Genomic DNA, 26,885 nt, shown 5'->3' with positions numbered 1-26,885 from the left:
TATACTTCTAAATCTGGTGACGCTGTTATGATTAGTGACTGTCGCGCTAATATCAGAAGCCAGAGGCAGATAATCGCCATATTCTGATTTTTCTTGAGAGGCATAATAAATTCATGGTCAATGTTGACGACCATTTCACTAAAATAGTTTTTTATAAAAATACTTTTCATAAGTTTTTTCGTGCTTAACATCACCAGGGATATAGCACGCACTAGGTAAGAAACAAAACCTACTCATTCCATAACATTTTCACAATGAATTTTGACAAAAATACACATACACCGGGTTGGTTCGAGATACGTCATGCCAGATACGTCGCTTTTGTATGGTGCCAGTTTGGTGTATCTGTTACTTTTGATTTTGGCTAGATACGTCGTTTGGTTTTCTCATATATCAAAACGGTGTATCTATCAGAAAAGTTGTAAACATCAAAATAATTAGATACGTCGTTGCAAAAAATATGCTTAGTTAAACAAATTAAGCAATAAATCATCAAACAGTGATGTGGATTCTTCAGTTTGCTTTATGAATCATGCATGCAGCAGTTAACCCGGATTTGTTTACATTCTCGAGTTACGTCGGATTGAAAAGTTATGCTTGAACTATACTATACTATAATTGAAGAATTCTGGCATCACTGGTTTGACAGTTCGCTCGCACTCGAAGTTGTACTAAAATGAGAGCACTCACCACTCAGGGGTGAGTGACCTGTTTTGTCAAAAATGCAACTCGATGTTCTCTTACCCAGAGGTGTGACAAGAGAAGCTGGCCATCTCTTTCACTCTACCAAACTAACCAGCAATCATAAATATGACGTCACGTTTGATCTCGCCCATTAACATCAACAGAACGAAAGAGTGAGCTAGCTTTGCATCGTCACACCTTCCGTGTTAGCACATCGTTCAAAGCAGATTTTTTCCGCTCCTCCCCCACCCGACCAAACCACTTCGTGTGTTGTGTGTTGGCTGCTGACGGACGGTCGACTCTCGAACCAAAACTTTTGACGGACGACGAGAACCGCGGCCGCCAGCCAACGAACGGGAGCCGCGAAGAGAAGAAAAACCCAAAAGTGCAAAGAAAAAGATGGCAACCGCTGCTGCTGCTGGAATTTTCAACTGATCGGAAAAGTGCGAAAATCTCTGGTTCCTAGTGTGCAAATCGCAGCGGAAAAAGTGCATTTCGGTCGGTCGTTGCGCCCCGGATGGGATTTCGACCGTGGCAAGGTAAGTCCGGGTGGATTCGGGTAGTGTTTTCCTGTCTGTTTTGAGGCGAGGGCCGAATCCGTGTGTGTTCTGAACTGAGCTGGACGTCGATGGGTGTCAACGACGGGAAAGAACGAAAAAGAAGACGTCGCCCGTCGGTCGGTCCGTCGTCTCGCGCAAAGTTTTGATTCGGAACGGAGGGAAATCGCGGACGGAGCGATTCCGAGGAACCGCGGATGTTTGCTTCGCGGGCGAAACATTGCCAATCGAACCGACGGCGCTATTTTAATTGATGGTTTTGCAGAAGTTGCAGGCCTTGCCTAAATTGCATAATTAGAGCGCTAGAGACGTTCGTCGGCTCGCGCAGTTTGTGGGTTTGTACGGTTTTTGGTCGCGGGAGGGTGGGAGCCGACGGACGATTCAGAGCAGTCAGTGAATCGAAGTAGGCCCCCATTAGAGGGGCAAAGCGCGAGCAAAAGAGAACCCGAAAGAAAGTGGCAGCAGAAGAATCGAATCGAAATTGAAATTCCGCTGTACCTACGCTGTGCTGTGCTGTGCTCTGTAATGTGTGCATATCGGCCGCGCGGCAGTGAGGAGTTCGGAGTTGGTTTGCCCTCCCTCGCGCGTGCTCCACCAACCGGTCGTCTCGCCCATACGTACGATCGCGCAATGCCTCTCTTCGCCCAGAGGTTCACAATCGTTTCGTATCGTTTGCTACCAGTAAAAGAATAAACTTTGATAGATATTGCGGATTTTTAGAAAATTTTCCACTCTGTGGTAGCCGCCGAGTTCTACCGCAGCTGTCAAAGTCCTACCGCAACCATGAAAATCATCGTATCATTGAAAAGTTTAGCCAAATCAAAGCATGCTTGCAAAGTGAAATGTTCTGAAAAGCAACAACAAATAATGATCATCGGCGTCATATCCAAGGCTCGATCCAAGGTATCCTTGGACTGATTGATGATACCTTCATGAAAATCATCAGTCTGACAGCTGCGGTAGCTTTTCAATCATCCATAAAGTGGAAAATTTTCTCTAAATTAGCAATACAAATAGATTGGTGAGTTCGTTCGTAGTAGCACATAAGGTAAAGTATCGAGTAAAATAGGTACATTAGGGACACAAATTTGCATCGAATCATGCTGCATTTGCGCTCTGAAGAATTACTCCATTTTAGTAAATAAAACGCATGAATATAATTTAGTTGCCGGCTTCTATAAGTTATACAGAAGTAGGCGCATTGCTAGGATCCATCGACAGGAGGAGAAAATTGGGCGCCGGTTCAACATACGCCGACTGGAAGACGCTGCAGTGTAAAGGTCCTTCGTTGAGGAGCTAGAGAACCGTGCTGCGGATATTCCAGTAGGTGGTAGAAGATCAATGGAGCGCCATCAAGAACGCCTTCATCGCCACCGGCGAGAATAATTTGGGTGAGCTACGCACCCGGAGAAAACAGTGGATCACAGATGATACCTGGAGGAAGATAGAGAAGCGGAGGAACGCCAAAGCCGTGATAGAGCGAGCGAAAACACGAGGAGCCAAAGCCGTAGCCCGTCAGCGCTATTGGGCTCTCGAGAAGGAAGTGAAACGCTCATGTAGATGGGACAAAAGAACGTGAGCGGACTCCCTAGCCGACGAACGCGAGAAAGCCGCAAACACCGGTGACATCCGTCTCCTCTACGATGTTTCACGTCGCCTTAGTGGGACTTAGATGAATACTACGATGCCCGTGAAAGACAGGTCTGGACAGTTACTGACCGACCCGGCTGACCAGGTGAAACGCTGGTTTGAGCACTTAAGAAACCTATCTTTGGATCGTATGCGTACAGTTCGTGGAGCGAATTCAGTCGTTGGCTCAGGTCAATGATACAAAATTATGAAGATAAGACGCCCGAGATGGCTCCCTTGCGGTACGTCAGATTAAGTTCCAACACAAGCGGACTTAGGATATCCCAGTTTTACGCAGGCAGAACGTTCACGCAATAGGGTCCTAAAATTAAAGACGAAATCTCGCTTATATTGAATAATACGATCAAGCATGGTATTCTAATCGGAATTGTACTTTACTCGAACTTGAAAAACAAAGGAATAATGAGAAAATTCGAAATAAGTAAAATGGTAAATAGTTCTACTTTGACATTTGAGGTCAACCTTGTGTGACTGAGCTCAACATTTTTCGCACTGGGATTTCAAAAGTGTTCCTATCTGACATACACGGTGAAAAAAATCACTCAAAGTATGTGTTATAAGCTAGGGACGAGACAAAAGGCTAAAAAAATAAAAATTATATATTTTCAACTATGGTAAATAAAAACGTCAAAAAATGAGTAAATATGTACTCTTGAACCATATATTGTGGTTTAAAACAAGAATCCCGATAGGACTTTAGGAGCCTATTAGGAGCTTAGACGCATCATCAAACAGTTTGAAAACTCAAGTCGTTCGAGTTTCTTCAACGTTAGTTCGATGGGGACTTTATCAAAAGCTTTGGCAACGTCTCTACGTAGATACCGCCCATTTGGCTAGCGTTTCACCATGCTAGAGTTCAGCGTACTTGCATATACGATAATCAGGGTGGCCAGCGAACCGGGAAAACCGGGAGAACCGGGAAAAAGCCGGGAATTCGGAATCACCGGGAAAAAACCGGGAAATATTTGGGAATTCAGATTGCCACCGGGAAAATTTTGCATTTCCAGGAATAATTCCATACTGCTCTATTATTTCTAATTATTAATCACTTTTTTATCATCCATGAAAATAATCTGTAATGCCAAGCTTGTTGCTGGTTTAACAGAAGTTGCAATATTTCGATATATTTTATTGAAAATACGACTTGTGTTATATTTAGATGTTAAGAATTTTAAAATCATAATATCGGTTGCTGAAGTCGATCTGTTAAGTCATTTTAAAAGTTATAACTGTTTTTATTCTTAGTTTTCAGCAAATCAAGAAGAAACAATAATTTATAATTCCTGCGTAATAATGTAAAGAGTTTCAGTAAACTTTAGTAAAGGGCAATCTTCCTCTGAATTAGTCTTGTATCGATGTCACCAAAATACAATAATGCTACAAAAACTAACAATGGCACTCACATATTTCTTTTCACTTGTCTACATCAAATTGAAATTGTGGGAAATGTATTTTAACAACAGCAACAAGGAATTGATGAAAGACAGACTAAATGAAGTAAATAGGACGTTGTCGTTGGCTAAATTTTAACAACAGTTATGTACAACTAAACTAAAACCTAGAATCAGTATTTTTACTTGGCCAAACGTAATTCTAAGCAGTTTTTTTGGCAAGTGTTACTAGAACAAATAATGTTATTATATGGAACATGAGAGACGAACACAAAACAAGGCTTTCTGAAATAAAATGTAAAATTGTTAAAAGGAATTAACAATTTCTCAAAGGAATTCAGCAATAAGGCCAGTTTCGTGTTCAAAAGGAATCGCTCAAGAAAGTTTTAGACCAATTCCTGGAATAAAAATTCCACAGTGACAGCCATTTGAATTGTCATTCCTTCGCAACTGCGTACTGCGAAGAAAAACGGGTTCTTGGGCGATTCATACAAGAATTTCTGTAATATAATTGCTTTGCATCAAAAGTTTGAATTTTTTTCAAAGAAGCCTGTGTGCCAAAAATGGATGAATCTGAACATGTTGTTTAAATTAAGTTGATATGAAACATCTTCAAAATTTTAACACAAGTATCAGGCATACTGTATCAATTCTAGTGGAAATGACGTTTTGAAGTTCAAACTAAAAATGAGAACAAATGTGAAAGTACTTTACAGTTGCAAAAATGTACATGTACAGTTTTTACAGAAACCTATGTTTCATTGGCATTGCAAAAAAATGTCATCAGGAATTAAAATTCTTAAGAGATTATTTCTGAATTTTACCCAAAAGAATCTCTTGAAGTTCACCCAGGAGTTTAATTGAAAATTCAAACATATGTTAGTTCTGAAATTTATCCTGGAACAGCTCCTGAACCGATAGGGATTATTTTATTCAACACAAGTAAACAAACAAGTAAAACCGGGAAAAAATTGAATATTTCGGGAAAAAACCGGGAGAAAACCGGGAAATCAAAATCTGAAATTCACTGGCCACCCTGGATAAGATTTGTATTAGAATTAGAGGACCTGTTCTTCACAAACCCATATTGATAATGCGATATTAAGGGTTTGACAGCAATGTACATTTTCTCGTGCACCATTAGTTTCAAGCAACAAAGAATGGAAATCGCCATATAGTTTGCAACATCATGAATATTTCCAGCTTTGTGGATGAACGTGACTACTGAGAGCTACAGGTTAAATAATAGTCCATGGGTGGTCCAAGCTCATTAGCGCATCGTTGAATAAACGCTGTAGGCAGTTTATCTGTTCCAGGACCTTTAGACGGATTCACAGAGTTTAAAGCCCTAATGACGTCAGCTATAGTGAACGTGAGGAGCGGAAGATGAATATTTTGCGATGGCAGAGAATCGAGCAGTTATGACGGATCCGAAAGAGTGTCTGCGTTGCAAACGGATTTTAAAGAATTGACAAAAAGCTTCACTGATCCTACGATATCGTGACTGGTTCGGTTGCCGAATTGAATCTCCGAAGGAATCGATTTTGAACCCCTTTTTCTGTGGAAGAATCGTCAGAAAGAGGAAGGGTTCGTCTTCATCTCTTTTTCATTTCGAAAGACATACTCACGGAACGAAGAAGATAAGCACTCGTTGTACTCGGTCTCGAACATGGATCCTATTTTCTTCGCTTAGATGACGCAGAAAACGGCAACGAACTTTCCGGAGAACATTGCGGCGGTGTCGACAGCTTGACAGGTCGACGGTCCACCATGGTTGAATATTATTGAAAGACGAAGGGAGGGGGAGAGGGTGGTTGTCTGCGGAGCGAAGTGTGTCTTCTGATTATTCAAAAAAAAAAACAGTTGAACGTAACGACTGCTGCTTCGTTGACGTTATCACCGGTAGGAGCTTTGTCTCAATTCGTCAAATGAAGATCTTCCATGACGGCGTCAGAATTACACCGGTTAAAGTTGAGGTCATGAATGTCTGAAGTGCCGTCGAAACTTTCGATGATATTGTGCGTGATCAAGCTTTCAAGGACAAATGGTTCATGGTGACAAGTCACAAAATAAAATCGAAGATGGCGCTTCAATCAGTTCAACTTTGCTGCTGTTCGTTACGAAGGCCGGGCACCTGATGCAAGCCACTAGTCTAAAGGGTACTGGACGAAATGCTGCACATGAGTGCCCTGATAGCGAAGGCAATTCTTCAGTGTAAAAACATGGACAAGATCTTCGAAGCAGATGAACTCAAGCAGCAGTACGAGGTAGATGCATCAAGTGCATCGATACGCCTGAGCAAAAACCCGCCCGACCTGATGAAGCTCTCAGTAGGGGAGGTGAAAAAGACGATTTCTGTCGGCCACATCAGAGTTGGTTGGTCAGTGCGCTCGCTCAGCATTTACGAGCCGCCATAGGCGTGCTTCAAGTGCTTCGATCAAGGAAACAAGTCGTGGGCGTGTAAAGGCCCTGATAGGAGCAAACTTTGCAGGGACAGAAGGCCAAATCGCCAGAGACTCGGCTCCAAAATGTCTCATTTGCACAACAAACAAGAGCCACGTGATAGGCGGGCCAAAATGTCCAAACACGCGAGGAAAACGAAATAGCTGACGATAGTGCAAGTAAAACAGCTGAACCTGAACCACTGCGAAGCCGCACAACAGTTGCTGTGACAGTCAGTCTTGGATTCAAGTTCAGCTATCGCCATACTAGCGGATCCATACCGCATCCCTCCCGACCCGACAACGGGACCCTGAATAGCGGATAAAGTCAAGCTAGCGGCGTCTGAGCGATCGAGTGGGGTAGCCGCTCTAATAATGCGAGAGGCTGGGCTCTATTCGACACAGTCGAAACTGTGGCAAGACTGAACGTGGTTATCGCGAATCTAGGTGACAAACAAACCTACAGTAGGAATGGTGCAGAGTCCATCATCGATGTGACCTCCTGGAACCCGGATCTAAACCTTAGCTCAGACTAGAGCGTTGACGATGGGAATCAGTAATGTTGCTCCTCCGAAATCAGACGTTTTTGGTTTCTACAAAAATGTGAATGTACTTCTTTGAGAACCACTGCTTCACAAGCGTCACTGATTAGCTCGTCGAAAACAGCTCAACAGTGAACAGTAGGTAGGTAGGTAGTTGTTGGAAAACTGCGGAAGGTAGACTCTGCCTCGCGCGCAACGGGGTGGGCGGCATCGAAAACATATCGCTGGGTCTGCTGTGGTTTACTCCCATAGTCAGTCCCATACTATCAGCAGCGCACCGTAATGTAGTGCAGTTCTTCTTCCTCCTCGCGATAGTTGGCGGCGTGCGTGGAGCATAAATGCATACGATTGCGCCTCTCTGTTCGTCCGTCTACACTGCCGTGAATCGCATATCTGTCCCATTTGCATAGGAAATCCAGCAAAGATGGGACTGATATGCGATTCACGGCAGTACATATGTGTAGTACATATACTGTTGCTGAGTTGTTGACATCGTCTGCTAGCTGGGCTACAGGCATCGCAGTAATGAACGCGACACTGACTGTGGCGTTCTTCTTCGTTTCTGTTTGACTGTTGGTGTTCCGGTCATGTTGGTTGGCCATCGTCGTCGCTGTTGTCGTTTCATACATGAGGTTTGTTTTTATTTGTTCCTGGAAGACGGTCAACGGAGCATCGACTCTGCTGTCCCGTTTTGTTTTATGTGCTTGATTATGTCTGGCTGATGTGGGATAATTTGTTTCACTTTATGTGTGCGGTTGATTAATTTGAATCTAAATTTATCATAATCTTGAATTTGACTTTTTGTTAAATTTTTAAAATGTGCATATGAAGTTTAACAAGTTTTGCACAAGAAGTTTTTACTGAAACTCCGCAACAGGGTGGCCACTCAGTCGGGAATTTCTGGAAAACCGGGAAAAGCTCGGGAATCCGAAACCACCGGGAAAAAGTCGGGAAAAACTCGGGAATTGTTGCTAGCCATCGGGAATTTTCAAAAATTCTAAAATTTGCACAGTCTCCAGAAGCATAAGTACGAGAATCTGTGGGAAATGCAGTCCACAACTGTTGAACTATATAACATAGTGGGTGAACTGGCGTAAAAAGCATTGTTGGAAATTATTGTGCCTTGCAAGATAAATCCGCGAAACGCGTTTGTCTTCTTCTTTCCCATCAAGTTGCCAAAATATGACCGCACCACTATGAGTGACTGATGGTCAAAAATTATGCATGCGGCGCTTATATCAAATCCACATGAGGCTGCGGCGATATGGCCGCGAGGAGATGCACGCGAAATAGACGCAATGTGGAAATAAAAAAGATGATGCCACATCCTCCTGCACCATCACTAGCATCCCGATTATTAAATACAAAGCCGACGAGGTGATGCGTATGCGTATAGTGAAACAATGTCGCGATAAATTTTATTAAGATTTCTGGCCACCTGAGTTGTCATAGTGCTAACTCTTGTTTTGATATGAACGGCCTGAAGGCTGCTGCGATGCTGCTGGGTGAGTGACAGTATCTGTTCGATTTTGACACTGCGTTTGTATTGCGGGAATCTCCTAGCGGCTATATCGCCGCCGCCAAATGTGAATTTATTATGAGCGCCGCAATAATATCTTGTTGTCGAGTCATGACAATTTAAGTTAATCATAGTGATGTTACCTAACATCACAATTTGAACAATTTCAAAGATATTCTAAAGAACATTCTGGTGGAAAGACTGGTTGAGACACATTCAAATATTTAAAGATTCATGTGTCACTTATGCATTTCAGGATGTACATGTTTCTGAAAACATCAAGCGTCCAATAAAAATTTTATAAAACAAAAAAAAGAACTTCTTTCTAAAAAAATATCCTTGTACAATCTCTAGGAGAATATTTGATATACACACTAAGATCAGCTCGGTATTTTCCCCATCTTTTTACTGAGTTCTCAACAGCAGATTTAACTCGGTACGCTCGGTTATCCCTTTTGCTGAATACTCTGTAAATAAGTTAACGAGTTCTGCAAATGAACTGTCAAAAATTACAGATGAACGTATATCGTTACTGATGAACGGTAAATATTGATTACCGAGTGTACCGAGTTAAATCTGCTGTTGAAAACTCAGTAAAAAGATGAAAAAATTACAGAACTCAGCGAAAATTTTACTGAGCTGGAAAATCAGAATCTTAGTGTGTAGCATTTGTCCTTTGAGCGAAAAGTCTTTGAGAAATTTCAATAGGATGCTGATAAAATTTTGAATGAATGAACGAATTGCTCCAAGAATAAATTAAAATTAAAAATTATGAAATTATGAAATTGTGGATGAGTAATTCTGGTGAAAGCATTTCTACAATTTAAAAATAGTTAGTGAAACACAATTGAAAGAATATTTGAAGGGATTTTTAGTATCTGATGAAATTTCTCAAAGCACGCCTATTGTAGCTCATAAAAGTATTTCTAATATTTTGTTTGAAAGATTTCTGTTGTTCTTCATGAAGTTCTTGGATGTACGCATTTATTGAACTTTTGAATAAAAATGTTCGGAGAAAACTGGAGTAAGGTATCGATCGCAGTGGCGATTCCCTAACCTCAAATCTACCTGTTCAACAAATGTAAATTATTGTATTTTCTCAACAAGTTAACATATAACTTGTAGAGAATGACGAGAATAGACAAGTAAAAAAGAAAATCGCGTTAAGTACTGTTCCTTTGAATTCCACCAAGAATTTGCATCCTTTGACAGATACGTATTTCGACCTCAACTGTAAGGTCGTCTTCAGTGTCTTGTACTTGACTCGACTAGAGAATAGCAATTTGACTAGAGGCTAGAGAATAGCCATTTCCATCCATTTTCAATTCAATTCAGAACCTGAACTCTCCGCAATTTCAAGTTTTAGGGTCGTTGAACAGGTAAAGTGAGGTTACGAGACGCCACTGAGGTATCGGGAAAACCCCTTTTTGGCGAAGCTTTAGCAGAAGTCCCTGGTAAAACTCCTGGTTCAGCAAATTCTCAAGAATTTTGAGTATTCGTAGTTTCTAGTTAAACTACCAATTGAAATTCTCGCGGGAGTTCTAGTGAGTATTCAAAAGCATCTGGAGCAATATAGTTGTATGATTTGTGAAAATAAATAATTCCCAAATAATGAATCTGCCTCTACATTTTGGGCAAATACTTTCTCAAAAACTAATCTTTCGTGAATTCCTGGAGAAATGCTTGACATATCCAAACATGTGGTCACAAATTAAATCTCTGAGAGCTTCATATTGCAATCGCTGATAAAATAACTGAATGCTAGACGAGTATCAGACATAAACTAAGATTTCTTTAATCTCTCAAATTTCTCCTAGAATTTACGATTCCAGCCTAAGTAACCTGCCTGAATTTCTGCAGTAGCTATTTACTGTACCACAAAGTTCGCCACTGGTTTTCTATAAAAAATTCTTGAAAATGACCATCAAAAATACTACACTGAAGATTTCCCAAGAAATCATTTTCAAAATTCTTTTACGAGTTATCTATCCAGATATTCCACCAGAAGTTCATCCAGAATGTTTTTTTTTCTGAGCATTCTGTTATTGCCTATTAGTTTCCCAAACAAATTTACCAAGAATTTTTCAGAAGAGTTTTGGAATATTACTAAGAAATCCACTAATAAGAAGTTCGTAAATCCTATAATCATACTGAGAATTTCGACCCCCTCAGGATTATCTTTTTTATTTTTATTTACTTAAACTACTGTATAATTTGTAGTAGTTGCGGTCATCTATGAATTTAAGGAATGTTTAATGAAGATATCGTAATTTCAATGCCCATCATTGGATACGAGACAAACAACACATAACTTATTTTCAAGTTCATATGAATACTATGTTATATTCAAGGATTTTAAAATATTCAATATGGCGCCGTCCACAAATTACGTAACGCTCTAGGGAGAGGGGGGGGAGCCCGGCCGAGCGTTACGGCCCATACAAAAAATTTTGGATTTTCATACAAAAAAGCGTTACGGAGGGGGGGGGGAGGGGGTCGAAAAATGACAATTTTAGCGTTACGTAATAAATGGATGCCGCCTATAATTTCTCATAATTTTTTCTTGGTAAGTTACGTTTAATTTTCACTGTAAATCATTCTATTTTAGAATCGGGAAAAATTTCAAAAACCTATCGGGAAAACCGGGAAAAACTCGGGAATTTTATTTTCCGCTCTGAGTGGCCACCCTGTCCGCAAGCAATTTGTTCATAATCGCGTTTAAAATTTTTGGTTGGCAAGTTCAGGCTTTGTCGCACATCCGAAAGCATTGTTTAATCCTGTTCTTGTCCAGCGATGATACAATGGATGAATGCATATGATTTGGTGAGTTCGTTTCATGATATGTTGTTGTGAAAAAAGGATTCGTTAAGCCTCTGATGTATATCTTGCGTTTTTTGTAATGCATTTTCTTAACAAATTATAATATAAAAATAATACAAAAAGTTTATTATATCTTTTTTTTTTTTGAATTTTCTACCATATTTGCAGATTCTCAACGGCCAGTAGTAGTAGTAGTATAGCACAAAGTATGTCCTCTATGGAGCCCCATCATCATCGTCATCATCCTCTCGTTACGATCCAATCGTCCACCCTAGTGATGCAGTCGCAACAGTTCAGTGCCCTTCCCACAGGCACCATCATGGACAACACTGCCCTCCTGTCGCTGAAACCTCAGACCTCGGCCGTGTGCATCGGCAACGGCACCCCATCCTACCACAACAGCGAATCGATGGGTTTGTTCCACACGCTGGAAAAAGTCCACGCCGCCAAACAGCAAGTCATCATGAACGAGTTCCTCAACAGCCATCTTCCAGCATCTATCCCGGTTGCGGCCACCGCAGCCGCCACCAACGGAAGTCTTTCCAGCACAACCAACGGAAAGAGTCCCCCGCTGGATCAGAACGTTCCGAGCTTGTGCACGGACATCGAACCGGATTCTACGACATCCTCGCTGGGACAGCTTCCGGTCACGCCGGAAAAGAACTGCGGTGCCAAGTTCAAACCACAGGAGGACGTCCTGGTGGAACACAAAGACGGCCGGTTCTATCTGGGCACGGTGATTGCCATCGGGAACTGTCAGTGTCTGGTGCGGTTCAATGATAACACGGAGTGCTGGTCGGACTTTCGGGAACTGACCAAGCTGAGCGGTGGAGGCGAAGCGGACGATGCTCCGGCCTGTGTGGTGTGCAAGCGGCAACAGCAGAGCGAGGATAGTGTGGAGGTGTGCGAGAACTGCGGCCGAGGCTATCATGTGAAGTGTATGGATGGGAACTTTAAGCGGAACGGGTACTGGTTCTGTCGGATGTAAGTAAGGGTTTCTGGCTGGGTCGAAATGCATGTGAAATTTCAGATGGGATGCTAGATTACAGCAGGGTGTATCTCTAATCCGGAGGTAACTCAAACGAATTTCCCGAAGAAGTAACATGAACGATTTACAGCGAGGAGTACTCGAGCAATTTACCCCGAGGGGTAATTCGAGCGATTTACCCCCAAGGAGTAACTCGAGCGATTTACCCCGAGAGGTAACTTGAGTGAATTACCCCGAGGGGTAACTCGAGCATTTTACCCCGAGGGGTAACTTCAGCGATTTACCCCGAGGGGTAACTTGAACGATTTACCTCCGAGGGGTAACTCGAGCGATTTCCGTTTGTAGACATACAGATCATTCACAGTTCTGAGCATAAGATTAATAACTAATAATTTCAGGTGTGCATCTCCCAACGGAAAACGGAAGGATGTCCGCTATGTGTGTTCCGGAGTGTTATCGGAGTCACTGGATCCTCTGACGGACAAAGCACAACTTCCGTACGATGTAGGTTTATTCTTCGTTGACTTGTAAGCGAACTTCCCAGTTAATAACCGAATCCCCGCATTTCAGATCGACACACTGACGTGGGATCCACTGCATCGCACCAATGTGGAACAGAACTACTGCTACTGCGGAGACGACGGCGATTGGCTACGGGAAATGATCCAGTGCTGTCGGTGTCAACAGTGGTACCACGGCCGATGTATCCGCAGTCTACAGTATCCGATTTTTCTGGGCGATCGGTTCTACTTCTTCATCTGTTCGATTTGCAATCGAGGGCACGAGTTTGTCCGACGGCTGGAGGTCAGTTGGCCGGATTTGATCCACCTGGCGCTATATAACTTGATCGCTCGCAACGGGAAGCGGTTCTACGACGTTACAAAAGCAATTTTCCCGTACGTGGAAGACAATTGGAAAACGCTGCAGATGAGTGGTCAGGTAAGAATTTACGATCCTGTATAACGCAGAGGGAAGTTCGATTGAATCTATCTCGTTTCAGATGAGTAAACTGTCGCCGAACGCCCGCAAAGAGATCATCACCCAAACGCTGGCCAATGATCGGAACCGGTTCAAGTGTGGTAGTGAGGCAAGGAAGGCGGCTACCATGTGGACGCTACGTGTCAACCAGCCACCCAGTCCCCCGAACGTACTAATACAACCCGGTCAGATCATCACCGAGCACATGCTGACGCAGATGTCGACCGAAAATCGAATCTACCGGTTCCTGCCGAGGGTGTAAGTATGAGTGTTTGTTTGTTACCCCTTGGGGAAAATACTAAGCGTTATCCTTTAGATCGAGTTTCTAAAAGTTTCCCCCTGCGCTTACTTTTCTGGGTAAAATGACGTAAGTTACCCCTCGGGGGTAAATCGCTCGAGTTACCCTTCGGGGGTTAATCGCTCCAGTTAATCCTCGGGGGTAAATCACTCGAGTTACCCCCCGCGGGTAAATCGCTCGAGTTACCCCCCGGGAGTAAATCGCTCGAGTTACCTCCCGGGGGTAAATCACTCGAGTTACCCCCCAGGGGGAAAATCGCTCGAGTTACCCCCGGGGGTAAATCGCTCAAGTTACCACTGGGGGTAAATCATTTGAGTTATCCCTTGTGGTAAATCGCTCGAGTTACCTCCCGGGGATAAATCGCTCGAGTTACCCCCCGAGGGTAAATCGCTCGAGTTACACCTCGGGGGTAAATCGCTCGAGTTACCCCTCGGGGGTAAATCGTTCGAGTTACCTATCGGAGGTAAATCGCTCGAGTTACCCCTCGGGGATAAATCGCTCGAGTTACCCCTCGAGGGTAAATCGCTCGAGTTACCCCTCGCGGGTAAATCGCTTGAGTTACCCCTCGGGGGTAAATCGCTCGAGTTACCCCACGGGGGTGAATCGCTCAAGTTACCACTGGGAGTAAATCATTTGAGTTATCCCTTGTGGTAAATCGCTCGAGTTACCTCCCGGGGGTAAATCGCTCGAGTTTCCCCCCGGCGGTAAATCGCTCGAGTTACCCCTCGGGGGTAAATCATTCGGGTTACGCCTCGGGGGTAAATCGCTCGAGATACCTCTCGGGGGTAAATCGCTCGAGTTACACCTCGGGGGTAAATCGCTCGAGTTACCCCTCGGGGGTAAATCGTTCGAGTTACCCTTCGGAGGTAAATCGCTCGAGTTACCTATCGGAGGTAAATCGCTCGAGTTACCCCTCGGGGGTAAATCGCCCGAGTTATCCCTCGGGGGTAAATCGCTCGGGTTACCCCTCGGGGGTAAATCGCTCGAGTTATACCTCGGGGGTAAATCGCTCGGGTTACCCCTCGGGGGTAAATCGCTCGAGTTATCTTTCGGGGGTAAATCGCTCGAGTTACCCCTCGGGGGTAAATCGCTCGAGTTACCCCTCGGAGGTAAATAGCTCGAGTTACCCCTTCGGGGGTAAACGCTCGAGTTTCCTCTCGGGGGTAAATCGCTCGAGTTACCCCTCGGGGTAACTCGCTCGAGTTACCCCTCAGGGATAAACCGCTCGAGTTACCACTGGGGGTAAATCGCTCGAGTAACCCCTCGGGGGTAAATCGCTCGAGTTACCCCTCGGGGGTAAATCGTTCGAGTTACCCTTCGGAGGTAAATCGCTCGAGTTACCTATCGGAGGTAAATCGCTCGAGTTTCCCCCCGGGGGTAAATCGCTCGAGTTACCCCTCGGGGGTAAATCGCCCGAGTTATCCCTCGGGGGTAAATCGCTCGGGTTACCCCTCGGGGGTAAATCGCTCGAGTTATACCTCGGGGGTAAATCGCTCGGGTTACCCCTCGGGGGTAAATCGCTCGAGTTATCTTTCGGGGGTAAATCGCTCGAGTTACCCCTCGGGGTAAATCGCTCGAGTTACCCCTCGGAGGTAAATAGCTCGAGTTACCCCTTCGGGGGTAAACGCTCGAGTTTCCTCTCGGGGGTAAATCGCTCGAGTTACCCCTCGGGGTAACTCGCTCGAGTTACCCCTCAGGGATAAACCGCTCGAGTTACCACTGGGGGTAAATCGCTCGAGTAACCCCTCGGGGATAAATCGCTCGAGTTACCCCTTGGGGGTAAATCGCTCGAGTTACCTCTCGGGGGTAAATCGCTCGAGTTATCCCTCGAGGTAAATTGCTGCCATTATTCAACATCCCATTTACTTTCTTACAGAGCATTAGAGCGTTCCCTCGTGAACGACGCCCCTAGTCGGGAGAAGATGACCGGCGTCAGTTACTGCTCCCCGCTGGTTTCGGAGGACGACGCCTCGGACGTTTCGGACGACCCCGACCAAGGCAACCAGGAACAGGACAACAGTTCCGATTTTGAAGCTCCGACCGGTGCGGGCATCGGCGGTGGCGAACTCGTGGCAGCGTCAACGGCCATCGGAGCCGTTGACCACGGCGTAGGAGGAGCAGGTGCAATCATCGGCAACAACAGTACAGGGAAACAACAGCAACAACAGTCTAGTTCAAATTTAACTGAAGCACTATTTAGTTCCAATGCCAAGGATGGCTTCCAGCTGTTCGGAAGTGGGGTGATCGCAGCTACAGCTGCTGGTCCGAGTTCAAAACCGCAGAGTGATGCAGGCAGTGTTGCCAGCGGCAGTGGAAATAGGCGAGCGTTCAAGTCACGCTCCAAGAAGACCGAAAGTGAAAAGTCCTTCGACATCTACGACTCGTCGGACGACACTTCGAGAAACACGCTGGATTTGATCATTCCGCCGCCGAAGGATTTCACAGGAAAGAATAACCCGTTCCACCAGGCTACGGCTGCGGCAGTAGCGGCCGCGACAGCAGCAGCAGCTGCTGCTTCATCGGCTAGTACTGCAGCCCTGGTCGCCGGACCAGGGCTGATGAAGAGTGGTGGTAATGAACTGAAAGACTTGATGCAGAAGACTAATACCACCACCAATCATGTTAGTCATTTAAGTAGTAACCTAATAAATGGGGAACTCCGGGTGGCGCGGATCGTCAAACGGAGGTTGAGTGCTCGCGACATCATGAACGGGTCCAAGAGTAAACGGAGGAAGTTCCGGCAGAGCTCGGTAAGTTGTTGCATTTCAATCATTCGCAGAATGCTTTCATTGATTTCGATCATTCTTGTTCCAGGTCATCGGTACCACCATCACGGCTATTGCTTCTCCTGCCAGCGCACTTCCCACGCCCGGGCAATCGTCGAGCCTCATAGCGTCCCTCTTCAGCCAACCGCTGGACACTAACGGTTGGACTAGCCAAATTCCCCTCAGCCACCTGCTACCGTCGTCGTCTTCGTCCGGTAGTAACACCCCTGCCAACTGTTCCTATCAGCAGCCGCAGCCACCGCCGCAGTCAAACTCGAACGTTCCTCAAGCACTGCCGGCTTCGGTGCTGACCTCAGCTGCTTCCTCCTCGGCGTCGTCGTCGTCGTCGTCCGCAACCTCCTCAGCCACGACGCCCACATCTCAGGAACCTGCGGCGCCTCCACCTCCGCCATCAAAACGCAACCTAGCCTCTCACGGTCGGCGTCTGCGCCAACGTCAGGAACGTAACTACAACGAGAACGCCCGGAGGGCCAGCTTTACGGCATCCACAACGCCCGGTTCCAGTTTGCCGGGATCCCCCGTTAAAAATGGGACCACCGATAATAATGGTCAGGTGGTGCCGGCGGTGGCGGCGGCAACGTCAGCAACCACCGGAAGTGATCTCCAGTCGTCGCTGAATTTGTACTTCGGCGCCGCCCATCGGATTCTCAGCGGCGAACGGTTCGTCATCAGGGGCCGGCGGGTTTCGATCTCCGGCAAGGTACAGTATTTGATCGAGTGGGAAGGCTGCCCGGCGACGCAGGTAATGTAAGTGTGCGTTCTCTTTTTTGGGATTCTGGATTTGGTTCGTGTCCCCGATGTGTGGGGTACTGGGTGCATCTACCACTACCTCGGTCTTTAGTTTTCCGGAGAGTTTTTTAGCCTTTCTGTGCCAGTATCAACTAGAAACATGCAGCTTATGAGTGAGGTATTAAGGTTTTTAAATCATTAGAGTAACATTCCAAAGTGATGTAATAAATTGTTCATGTATTTTATTATTTATTGAATACAAAAAGTAGATTATGAATTTTGAACTAATGTATCTCAGATATTAAACAGATAGTCTTTGGTCTTACCAGCTATTTCTGAGATAGATCAACATATCTCTCGAGTTACCCCTCGGGGTACATCTCTTGAGTTACCCCTCGGGGTAAAGCGCTCGAGTTACCCCTCGGGGTAAAGCGCTCGCATTACCCTCGGGGGTAAAGCGCTCAAGTTACCCTCGGGGGTGCTCGAGTTACCTTCGGGGGTAAATCGCTCGAGTTACTCGGGGTAAATCGCTTCAGTTACCCCTCGGGGTAAATTGCTCGAGTTACCCCTCGGGGTAAATCGCTCGAGTTACCCCTCGGGGTAAATCGCTCGAGTTACCCCTCGGGGTAAATCGCTCGAGTTACCCCTCGGGGTAAATCGCTCGAGTTACCCCTCGGGGTAAATCGCTCGAGTTACCCCTCGGGGTAAATCGCTCGAGTTACCCCTCGGGGTAAATCGCTCGAGTTACCCCTCGGGGTAAATCGCTCGAGTTACCCCTCGGGGTAAATCACTCGAGTTACCCCTCCGGGTAAATCGCTCGAGTTACCCCTCGGGGTCAATCGCTCGAGTTACCACTCGGGGTCAATCGCTCGAGTTACCCCTCGGGGTCAATCGCTAGAGTTACCCCTCTGGGTAAATTTCTCGAGTTACCCCTCGGGGGTAAAGCGCGCGAGTTACCCCTCGGGTAAATCACCCGAGTTACCCCTAGGGGTAAAGCACTCGAGTTACTCCTCGGGGTAAAGCACTTGAGTTACCCCTCGGGGTAAAGCGCTCGAATTACCCCTCAGAGTAAGTCGTTTGAGTTCCTCGGGGTCTCTCGTTTAACCACTTGGATCGCCAATTGAACCTGTAGTCTTATGACGATTGTTTTTTTCTTCTTCTGGAGTATTTCCTCGAATTCTCAACGATGTGCTTGTAAAAGTTCTTGTCAAAAGCTAAAGACTGTACTGCCGTGAATCGCATATCAGTCCCATCTTTGCTGGATTTCCTATGCAAATGGGACAGATATGCGATTCACGGCAGTGTATGGCTATTTAGAAACACCTGGCACAGGTTCCACCATGGTCTCTGGAGACACTTCAGCTTCTGGTTCTCAAGCCAAGAGATGTCGTGCGATGATTCATGGTTTGGAAAAAAAAATGCTAGAAATGATATTGATACTCCAGAATACCTGGCATAAGCTGTATTGGCCGACCCCCAACGTAAAAGTTAATTTCTTTAAGGGCACCAATTAACAGAGGCTGGACTGCAATGCGAAAGTTAGTAATCGTTTGAGAGACGCTCCTATTTCTAAACTATGAAATCAGCTCACCATAACCGAAAATCAGGAACGAACACTAGACTGTTTTGTAACGTAATGTAGTTGTCACATGTACGATGGGAAATGTCGTTTCATATGTGTGCAGCACAACCAAATCACTACTTTTGTATGTAGTTTTGAAGTAATGTTACGAAATGAATTAGAAAAAAGAAGTCTGAAGTAAAGAAAACGACAAGTGCAAAGCTCACCAATAAGGATACAAAAACAATGGGAACACTAAGACACACACACACACACACACACACACACAGTAGAACGATAAATCTAGATTTAAAGCAACCGACAAGCGTGAATTGAGTAGATGTTTTATCGCTGAACAGAACTGCCGAAAGTCACCAATAACTATTAATAGAACGGAATGATCATAGTCCTAAGCCTGACAGAGTTAGCTATATTATCACACATACTACTACTACAATAACTCATAATCGCAACTTTGTATTGATCGTTGAAGACGTCATAGTTGCACATTTTTGTTACAGTTTTGCTCACCCATTTTGTTGTTTATTCTTATTTATCGACCTGGGTACCTACGCTCGCAGCCAAATAGTGCGAACAAAAGATTCGAGCACATGCTGGATTTGGATTTCGTTCGACACGTACTTAACTGTTCGTGGTATACGCCCGAATGGAGTTTCTTTTAGGCAATATGACTCCTGAAGCAATCGGCATACTGGAGATCGTCGTGAATTGATTTTTTTCGTCCTGACTACAAGAGATGGCAACTGAGTGAGGTAGCTTGAGTATCAACACTACTCAATGCATCATGGAACCGAAATTACGAGATTTGACTCAATTCGAGGTTTCACAAACCAATGCAAATGTTGACCTTCGTTCCATACTGGAATTCAAGGTGAATCACATCTATAAATTGATCTTAAAGACCTCAATTTTGCGTAAACCCAAAAGGGAGTCTGTCTCTGACTAGCTCAATTCTGTGTCAACCACGGGCAATCAAGTGCGAAAAGTCTGAACGCAAATATGAAAACAAAACCTAACCGAACGTAAAGAAAAATGAAACCGAACACTGCCTAAAAACCCGTGTGATAGGGAAATACGCGAGAGAAGATAAACATGATTATCAAAATAAGAACAAATGCAACACTAATCTAAACACAAATCTAAACCGAAGCGGAGAGAGAAAAAGGAAAGTCTTCTGTTGATCTCCGATCTGGGGAGATCGTTCTTCTTAGCGATTTTGTTTCAAATACTAAAAAAATAACTGAATAAGAACATATGTAAATACTAAAATTCGATCCTAGCAAAGGAAGAGACGAACGAAAATTTCTCGCAACCCAATCCCGCACTGATAAACTGCAGAAAACTAGTGTGTATTCTCGTATTATACTTAGTTATGTTAAATTATTACAAACCTCATGTAACATGATTTGCGCGGTAACACCAATCGCGCGGCATTCGTAGACTAAATTTAAGGTTATGTAAATCAAACATTTTAGCTATTCAAGCTCGCCGTCGTTCCCCCATGTGTACATATAGATCGCGACATACACATTTGCACTAGTAGCATACATACGTTTAACTTAAATCTCCCTAAATTCTGAATTGATTCTGTTGAATACTTTTATCATTACACCGCCCGCTCGAAAGCGGGCGGGATAACGTGTTTTTGTTAAGTTCTTTTTCGAAAGTTTAAGTAGCAAAACGGGAGTCGAAGCCGAACGATGATGGCTCCTGCATTATTCTTATATTTCATTCGTCGTCGTCATAAACGGTTCTAATCGGTAATCGTAGATGTTGTAACAACAAAACGGAAAACTAACGGTAATCGCAAATTTTAATCCGAAGAATTGTGGAGAAAATAAACCGAAAAACACTATAACTATAACTAGTACGGAGGAAAACGGAACGTGGGTGTAAATTATTGGAATCAACTCGCTAGTAATGTAGTACGAAGAGAAAAAAGGGTGGTTTTTTAACCGTTGGATGTGGAAAACACGACTATGGATTCTTAAAAATTAGATTGTCTGTGTTGTGGTGATTGCTTTCGGTAGTGGATATCACAGTCCTTGAAGTTTTTCCTTGTTTGTAAGGTAAAATCTCACCTATTTCGATGTGTTTAGTAGACCACCGATCATTACAAACAACCTTCTTGTCGTTTCTGGAAACTATCAATTTCTCATTCCTGCAACCCACTCAATTTTGGCCGCACGGGACGACGTGTAATTTTTCCTATCTTCCCTCTCTTTCTAACAATTTGCCTCGCGATTTTGAAGAAGCAAATATTAATTTCCACATAATTGACGTAGCTGAAACTTTAGTCGATTGTGCACCACAAGTGAGCAAATGAACGATCAAATTTCTAGTCAATAATATAAAGCAGAAGTTGAGATTTGCATCTTACTAGCAACAGAGCAATGGAGGACGATTCAATCACCGTCCCGTCCGGCCTTAACATTTTTAGATAAATAGACTGTCAAAAGTTCTTAAAATCTTACTAAAACCGGAATTATTAGGTTTTATTACGATTCTAAGAACCTCTACAAGACTAATTGACCATCACAATATTACTTGAGCAATGATCAACTGCCAGTAATTACCAGCCGCTATAAGATTTTCTGATAGTATGCTTTTGAACTGAAATAGTAGCAACTCTTTACAAGTGAATGTTTCCATCCCTGGGATGAGATTTCTACATCCACAAGAAGAAATACATCACTGAAGTATAACATTGTCTGAACTAGTAGAAGCAATTCTGCCCTTCTGTTGGATACTTGATAGGTAAACAAGACAGCAAAGAAGGTACTTTCAGTGAAAGCAGCCATCAACGACGCAGCCGAGAGCACCATCGGGTACGTGGAACGGAATCGTCGGAACGAATGCTTCGACGAAGAGTGCAGGACGGTTTTGGAGAAGAAGAACGCAGCGAGGGCGGTAATGCTGCAGCAAGGGACTCGACAGAACGTGGAACGTTACAAGCAGAAATGGAAACAGCAGACCCGCCTCTTTCGGGAAAAAAGCGCCGCCTGGAAGAAGCGGAGTGTGAAAAAATAGAACTGCTGTGCCGTTCCCAAGAAACACGGTAGTTCTATCAGAAGCTCAACGCATCCCGCAACGGCTTCGTGCCGCGAGCCGAAATATGCAGGGATAAGGACGGAGGCCTCTTGACGGACGGACGTGAGGTGATCGAAACGTGGATGCAGCACTTTGATCATCACCTGGATGGCGTGGAGAACGTAGGCACGGAAGACCACGGCAACGGAGGAAACGACGACGCCAGTGCAACAGAGGACGGAAATGAACCAACTCTCACGCTAAGGGAAGTTAAGGATGCCATTCACCAGCTCAAAATCAACAAGCAGCTTAAGGGTGGTATCGCAGCTGAGCTCATCAAGATCGGCCCACAAAAGTTGGCCACCTGTCTGCACCGGCTGATAGTCCAGATCTGGGAAACCGAACAGCTACCGGAGGAGTGGTAGGAAGGGGTAATCTGTAAGGCGACCATTAGGAATGTGAGAACTTCAAGGCGATCACTATTTTGAATGCTGCCTACAAAGTGCTATCCCAGATCATCTTCCGTCGTCTGTCATCTAAAACGAATGAGTTCGTTGGAAGTTATCATTACGACAATTACGGACAGTTACGAGAATACTGTCCGAGCTACAGAGGAAGTGGCGTCTACCGTCGGGAACATGGCTTAGTCGTCCATAACGTGGCACCGGGTTTAGGTCGTCGGTGAATCGAAAGTCTAGGCAATTGTGACAAGGAGCAGAAAGGCTTAGCAGGATGTAGAATAATGAATTGAAGGAGTCGAAGGGCTCGTTTAAAGTAGATTTGTGAACTAGGAGTGTTTATGCTGTGTAGGCGTACACTCGAATCACAAAGCGACTTTAGAAGATTTTTAGAACTCCTAGACGCATGCAAAAACACACAGGCATTTGCTCAGTTCATCGAGCTGAGTTAATAGGAATAGGGTAGAAGCTTCATTTTTGGCCTGTCCGGAGTTTTGGCCATTGTGCGGTAATGAGCGTGTTGCGATCTAAATCTGCGTAAATTTATTTTTTACTAGTAGATCCTAATACAATATGATGATTACAGCTGTAAAGACCACACATTTTGATTAAAAACTGAAGGAAAAAAATATATTTCCTTAAAAAATCAGCTCCCATATATCTCCCTGGGCTTGGTTTATATCTTCCAGGAAGCATTGATTTTCGTCATATGACCATTGTGCTTTGCAGTGTTGATTGGTTGAACCGAATGTAGATTCAATGGTAAATTTTAAAATCAGATAATTCTGATATAGTGATTCCAATTATACTACGGCATAGTGGAACGGTATGTTGTCGAAATCACTTATGTACCGGGAAAATATAATTCCAAGCTGGTGAGAATATTACCACTGAGGGGGGTTATGAGCCCAGTCAGACCCTTGATGGGACAATAATGTGGAATAGTATATGGGAATACCATTGAAGGCGGTGATAATCTCCGAGGCTTATGAAATCCGACAGTAGCATCTGTTTGTTATTAGTAGAACAAAATGCCGTTCTATGAAAACGCAGTGTGAGTGATCTCCTATGGTGCTGTAGTACTATAAATGATCTCATTCTCTGTGAATTCTAACTTTGGCTATCTAGTCAGTAAATAGTAAAATTATTAACGTTGAACCATTCGTCATTGAAATCATCGTCCTCAGCAAACATTTGAAAGCAGTTTTTTCGTTCAAATAAATCATTTTTGCAACGAAAATGGATTCACTGTATTCCATATGAAGAATAGAGTACAGTGAATATATTTTCGTGGTCATTGTTTTGATTTACAGCGAAAAAACTGCTTTTCTATTTCCAAAAAATGATGACGGATGCTTGAGCCTTAAGATAGCTTAAGAGCTAAACCTTAAAAGCATACATTTTCTAAATATGACAAGGTTTTGAAGACAAACATGAGATGAGTATCAGATTTTAATCTTTTAATGAGTCATTAGCATAATCGTATGTGAGACATAGGGCCATGTCGAGCAATTGATTCAGTACTACAAATCCACGCGGACAATTTCATTACAAACTATTAGTTTTCGTCAGTCTTATGACGGAAAGGCTCAGCTATGCTACAAATCCATATATTAGAGTCCGTTCATAAACATATAGACCGAACCATCATAAAATTTTGTCCATGCAAAACCAAAATGGCATGAAGTTACAACTTTGCCTCTCCTCATGAAGTATATGTGAATTATGAACGAACTCCTAGTTGAATCAAATTATTGGATTTTTATTTCTGGGGCACTCATTGGGTATGTCACTTCAATACAGTTTCTTACCGATTTTGGCAACACGAGATGAATTTTATGTTGCCAAATTGGGGTGTTGCCAAAATCGGTAAAAAAAAAAATGTGGATTATTTTCAACTTTTATGCGTCAATTTGGCTTATATTATAAATATGGACTATTCACAAGCTATAAAACGATCCCTGTAGGCGACGTTCAAAAATTACGGCTAAAATAACACTACATTTACAAATACAAACGATTTTTCGATAAAACTTTTTGGTCAAAATTTTTTGTTGCCAAAATCGGTAAAAAAATGTTGCCAAAATCGGGTGTTGCCAAAATCGGTAAGAAATTGTTGCCAAAAACGGGTGTTGCCAAAAACGGGTGTTGCCAAAATCGGTAAGAAACTGTAATACAAATACCGCTAACTCTTCTGTAGCTTTCTGTAGTTACACTATCCATTTGAAGATGTATAGTAAATAGTAGTAGTTCATATAACCAATATCTATATAACTTCTTCAATCCTCTTTGTAAGATTTGGTAGATAGTATGACAGCATTGATTGAAACACGAGAGCTCTTATATCATGTTATTATTCGCATGGTTAATTATTTTATGAACAATAATTTTATTGACGAATCCGATTTGAAATATTTGAATAGTATTGTTTGTTAAGGACACATTCCACGCACTTCTACGCCAAGGGTGGGAAATTTCAAAGTGATTGTTTTGCCCCAAGCTTTCCAGCATATAAAAAAGGGTAGATTCAATCTTAGGAAAACCATTTGTTTTACTTAAAATTTGACTGGTAACTTATTTAAATAGTGAAGTAATAGCATTTTATGTAAGAAAAATGAAATTTTTTATTGATGAGTTTCAAATATGCTTGCTTGCATATGAAAGTTCAAAAACATTATACCTATTTTTTGTAAATGTAGTATAATAATGTATATTTTATACACCCAAAGGCAACTTTTCATAAAAATGGGTTTAGATATGTTTTAAGCACTTTTTGCAATAGCCGCAATTTAATGGTGTCCCGTTACGAAAATAGCACATTTGTTGTATTAACTAATTTATTATGAACTTCAGAAAAATGATTTTCAGGATTCTCTTAGTACTCGTGGAGACCCTTCTTCCAACATATGGGTTACCTTGATCGACGCTTTATCTTAGGCGTTACAATGGGTACGTAGACATGGTGTCCCGTTACGAAAATTTTAAAGACATTCATAAGTGGATAAATAAGTTTGGTTTGATCAAATATTTAACCAAAAAACTGTAACCATGATGAAATGATATTGTGGGTGGTATATATTTACATTATCCTTCTTGGTGTAACGGCCCTACTGGAACAAAGCCCGCTTCTCAGCTCTACGAAAACTGCGTAAAGAAATGGCAGGTATTCTGATGGATCAGTATAACAAGTGATATTTTATTAAGTTTTGTTGTGACAGCATACTCTTTGAATGCTATAACCTTTTCAACATGTCCTATGAATTACCACTATGATGTATAAAAAGGCTTATAGAATCACACAACGTTCAAAACATGAAAATCCCGAAATGGTGGTTGGCATTCCTTTTTTACCCCATTAATCACCGTATAATTTGCTTTTATGACGACAAACATATTTTGAAGCTTATATTCTTATTGAAAATAAAAAAATGTAAAATGCATCATGAAAATGGCATTGCATTACTTTTTGTGACTACATAAATTAGTAACCATTGATTAAAAGTCTAGCGACCTTCCTCTTGTCGTTTTGGTTGTCAACCTTTTTTTCTTCTCGAAATCAGTTTGTTTGTATTGTTACTGGTTGTCGTTAGCTAAATATCAACGGAAAGCCCCCTAAACCCATCGCTTCCAAAATAAAACATTATTTTCTCTAACCTCGACCAAGCCGCAAGTTTAATGGTTCTTCAAAACTAACATAGTATAAAAGAAAAATCCCCTTTAAAATGTAAAACTTATTTCAAATAAAATTGGTTGCTTTATCCCCAAGGCGCATGAGCCTTCAAATAAAGGATTAAAGCAACATGCGACATATGCTTGAAAAGTCTGTTGGAAGAATGTACTATAGATATCATTAAATCTTCTTCCGATCATTATAATGTAGAATGTGGAAAAGCCGCGAAGATAGATACGTCGCCAAGGATGTTTTCGATCATTTGGCAACCATTTGACTTATTTGTCTATAACCCAGTTCAGAAGCCTAATATTAAAATGTGATGTTCGACAAACTTGTAGATTATTGTTTTTCCAACAATTATTACCAAGGACGCCATATTCTAACTCTTATATTTACGGCGTAAAAGTGTTAGTACCACCTACTCATACTAAACGATCGGATTTTTCGATCGTTTAGTATGAGTAGGTGGTACTAGCGCTCTCACGCCGCATATATGAGATTTAGGATATGGCGTCCTTGGTGATAATTGTAGGAAAAACACTTATCTACAAGTTTGCCGAGCATCTCATTTCAATATTATGTTTCTGAACTGAGTTATAGACAAATGAGTCGAATGATTGCCAGGTGATCGAAAACATCCTTGTAACGTCGCACAACCATAGTTTTGGAGATACAATTAAACTTCACGTACCCGACCCCCGATAACTCATTTTCAATATACTGGCATTTCGTCAATTTTCATCCGATTTTTTTTAAGTC

At 43.0% G+C, this 26,885-nt stretch overlaps 1 protein-coding gene across 1 annotated transcript; it reads left to right on the top strand.

Moving 5' to 3' along the window:
* The first annotated feature begins 851 nt into the window (after nucleotides 1-851).
* On the top strand, nucleotides 852-20,962 carry LOC134284895 (polycomb protein Pcl-like). Its single transcript, XM_062844430.1, has 7 exons — nucleotides 852-1,223; nucleotides 11,773-12,588; nucleotides 12,991-13,096; nucleotides 13,163-13,531; nucleotides 13,593-13,828; nucleotides 15,745-16,618; nucleotides 16,683-20,962. Exons 2-7 carry the CDS (start codon nucleotides 11,813-11,815, stop codon nucleotides 17,403-17,405), a joined length of 3,084 nt encoding a protein of 1,027 aa, XP_062700414.1. The 5' UTR covers nucleotides 852-1,223; nucleotides 11,773-11,812; the 3' UTR covers nucleotides 17,406-20,962.
* Nucleotides 20,963-26,885: the final 5,923 nt, after the last annotated feature.

This window comes from Aedes albopictus, chromosome 1, assembly GCF_035046485.1.
Source record: "Aedes albopictus strain Foshan chromosome 1, AalbF5, whole genome shotgun sequence".
Classification (NCBI taxonomy): Eukaryota; Metazoa; Arthropoda; class Insecta; order Diptera; family Culicidae; genus Aedes; species Aedes albopictus.
This window is presented reverse-complemented; position numbering and strand designations above follow the sequence as displayed.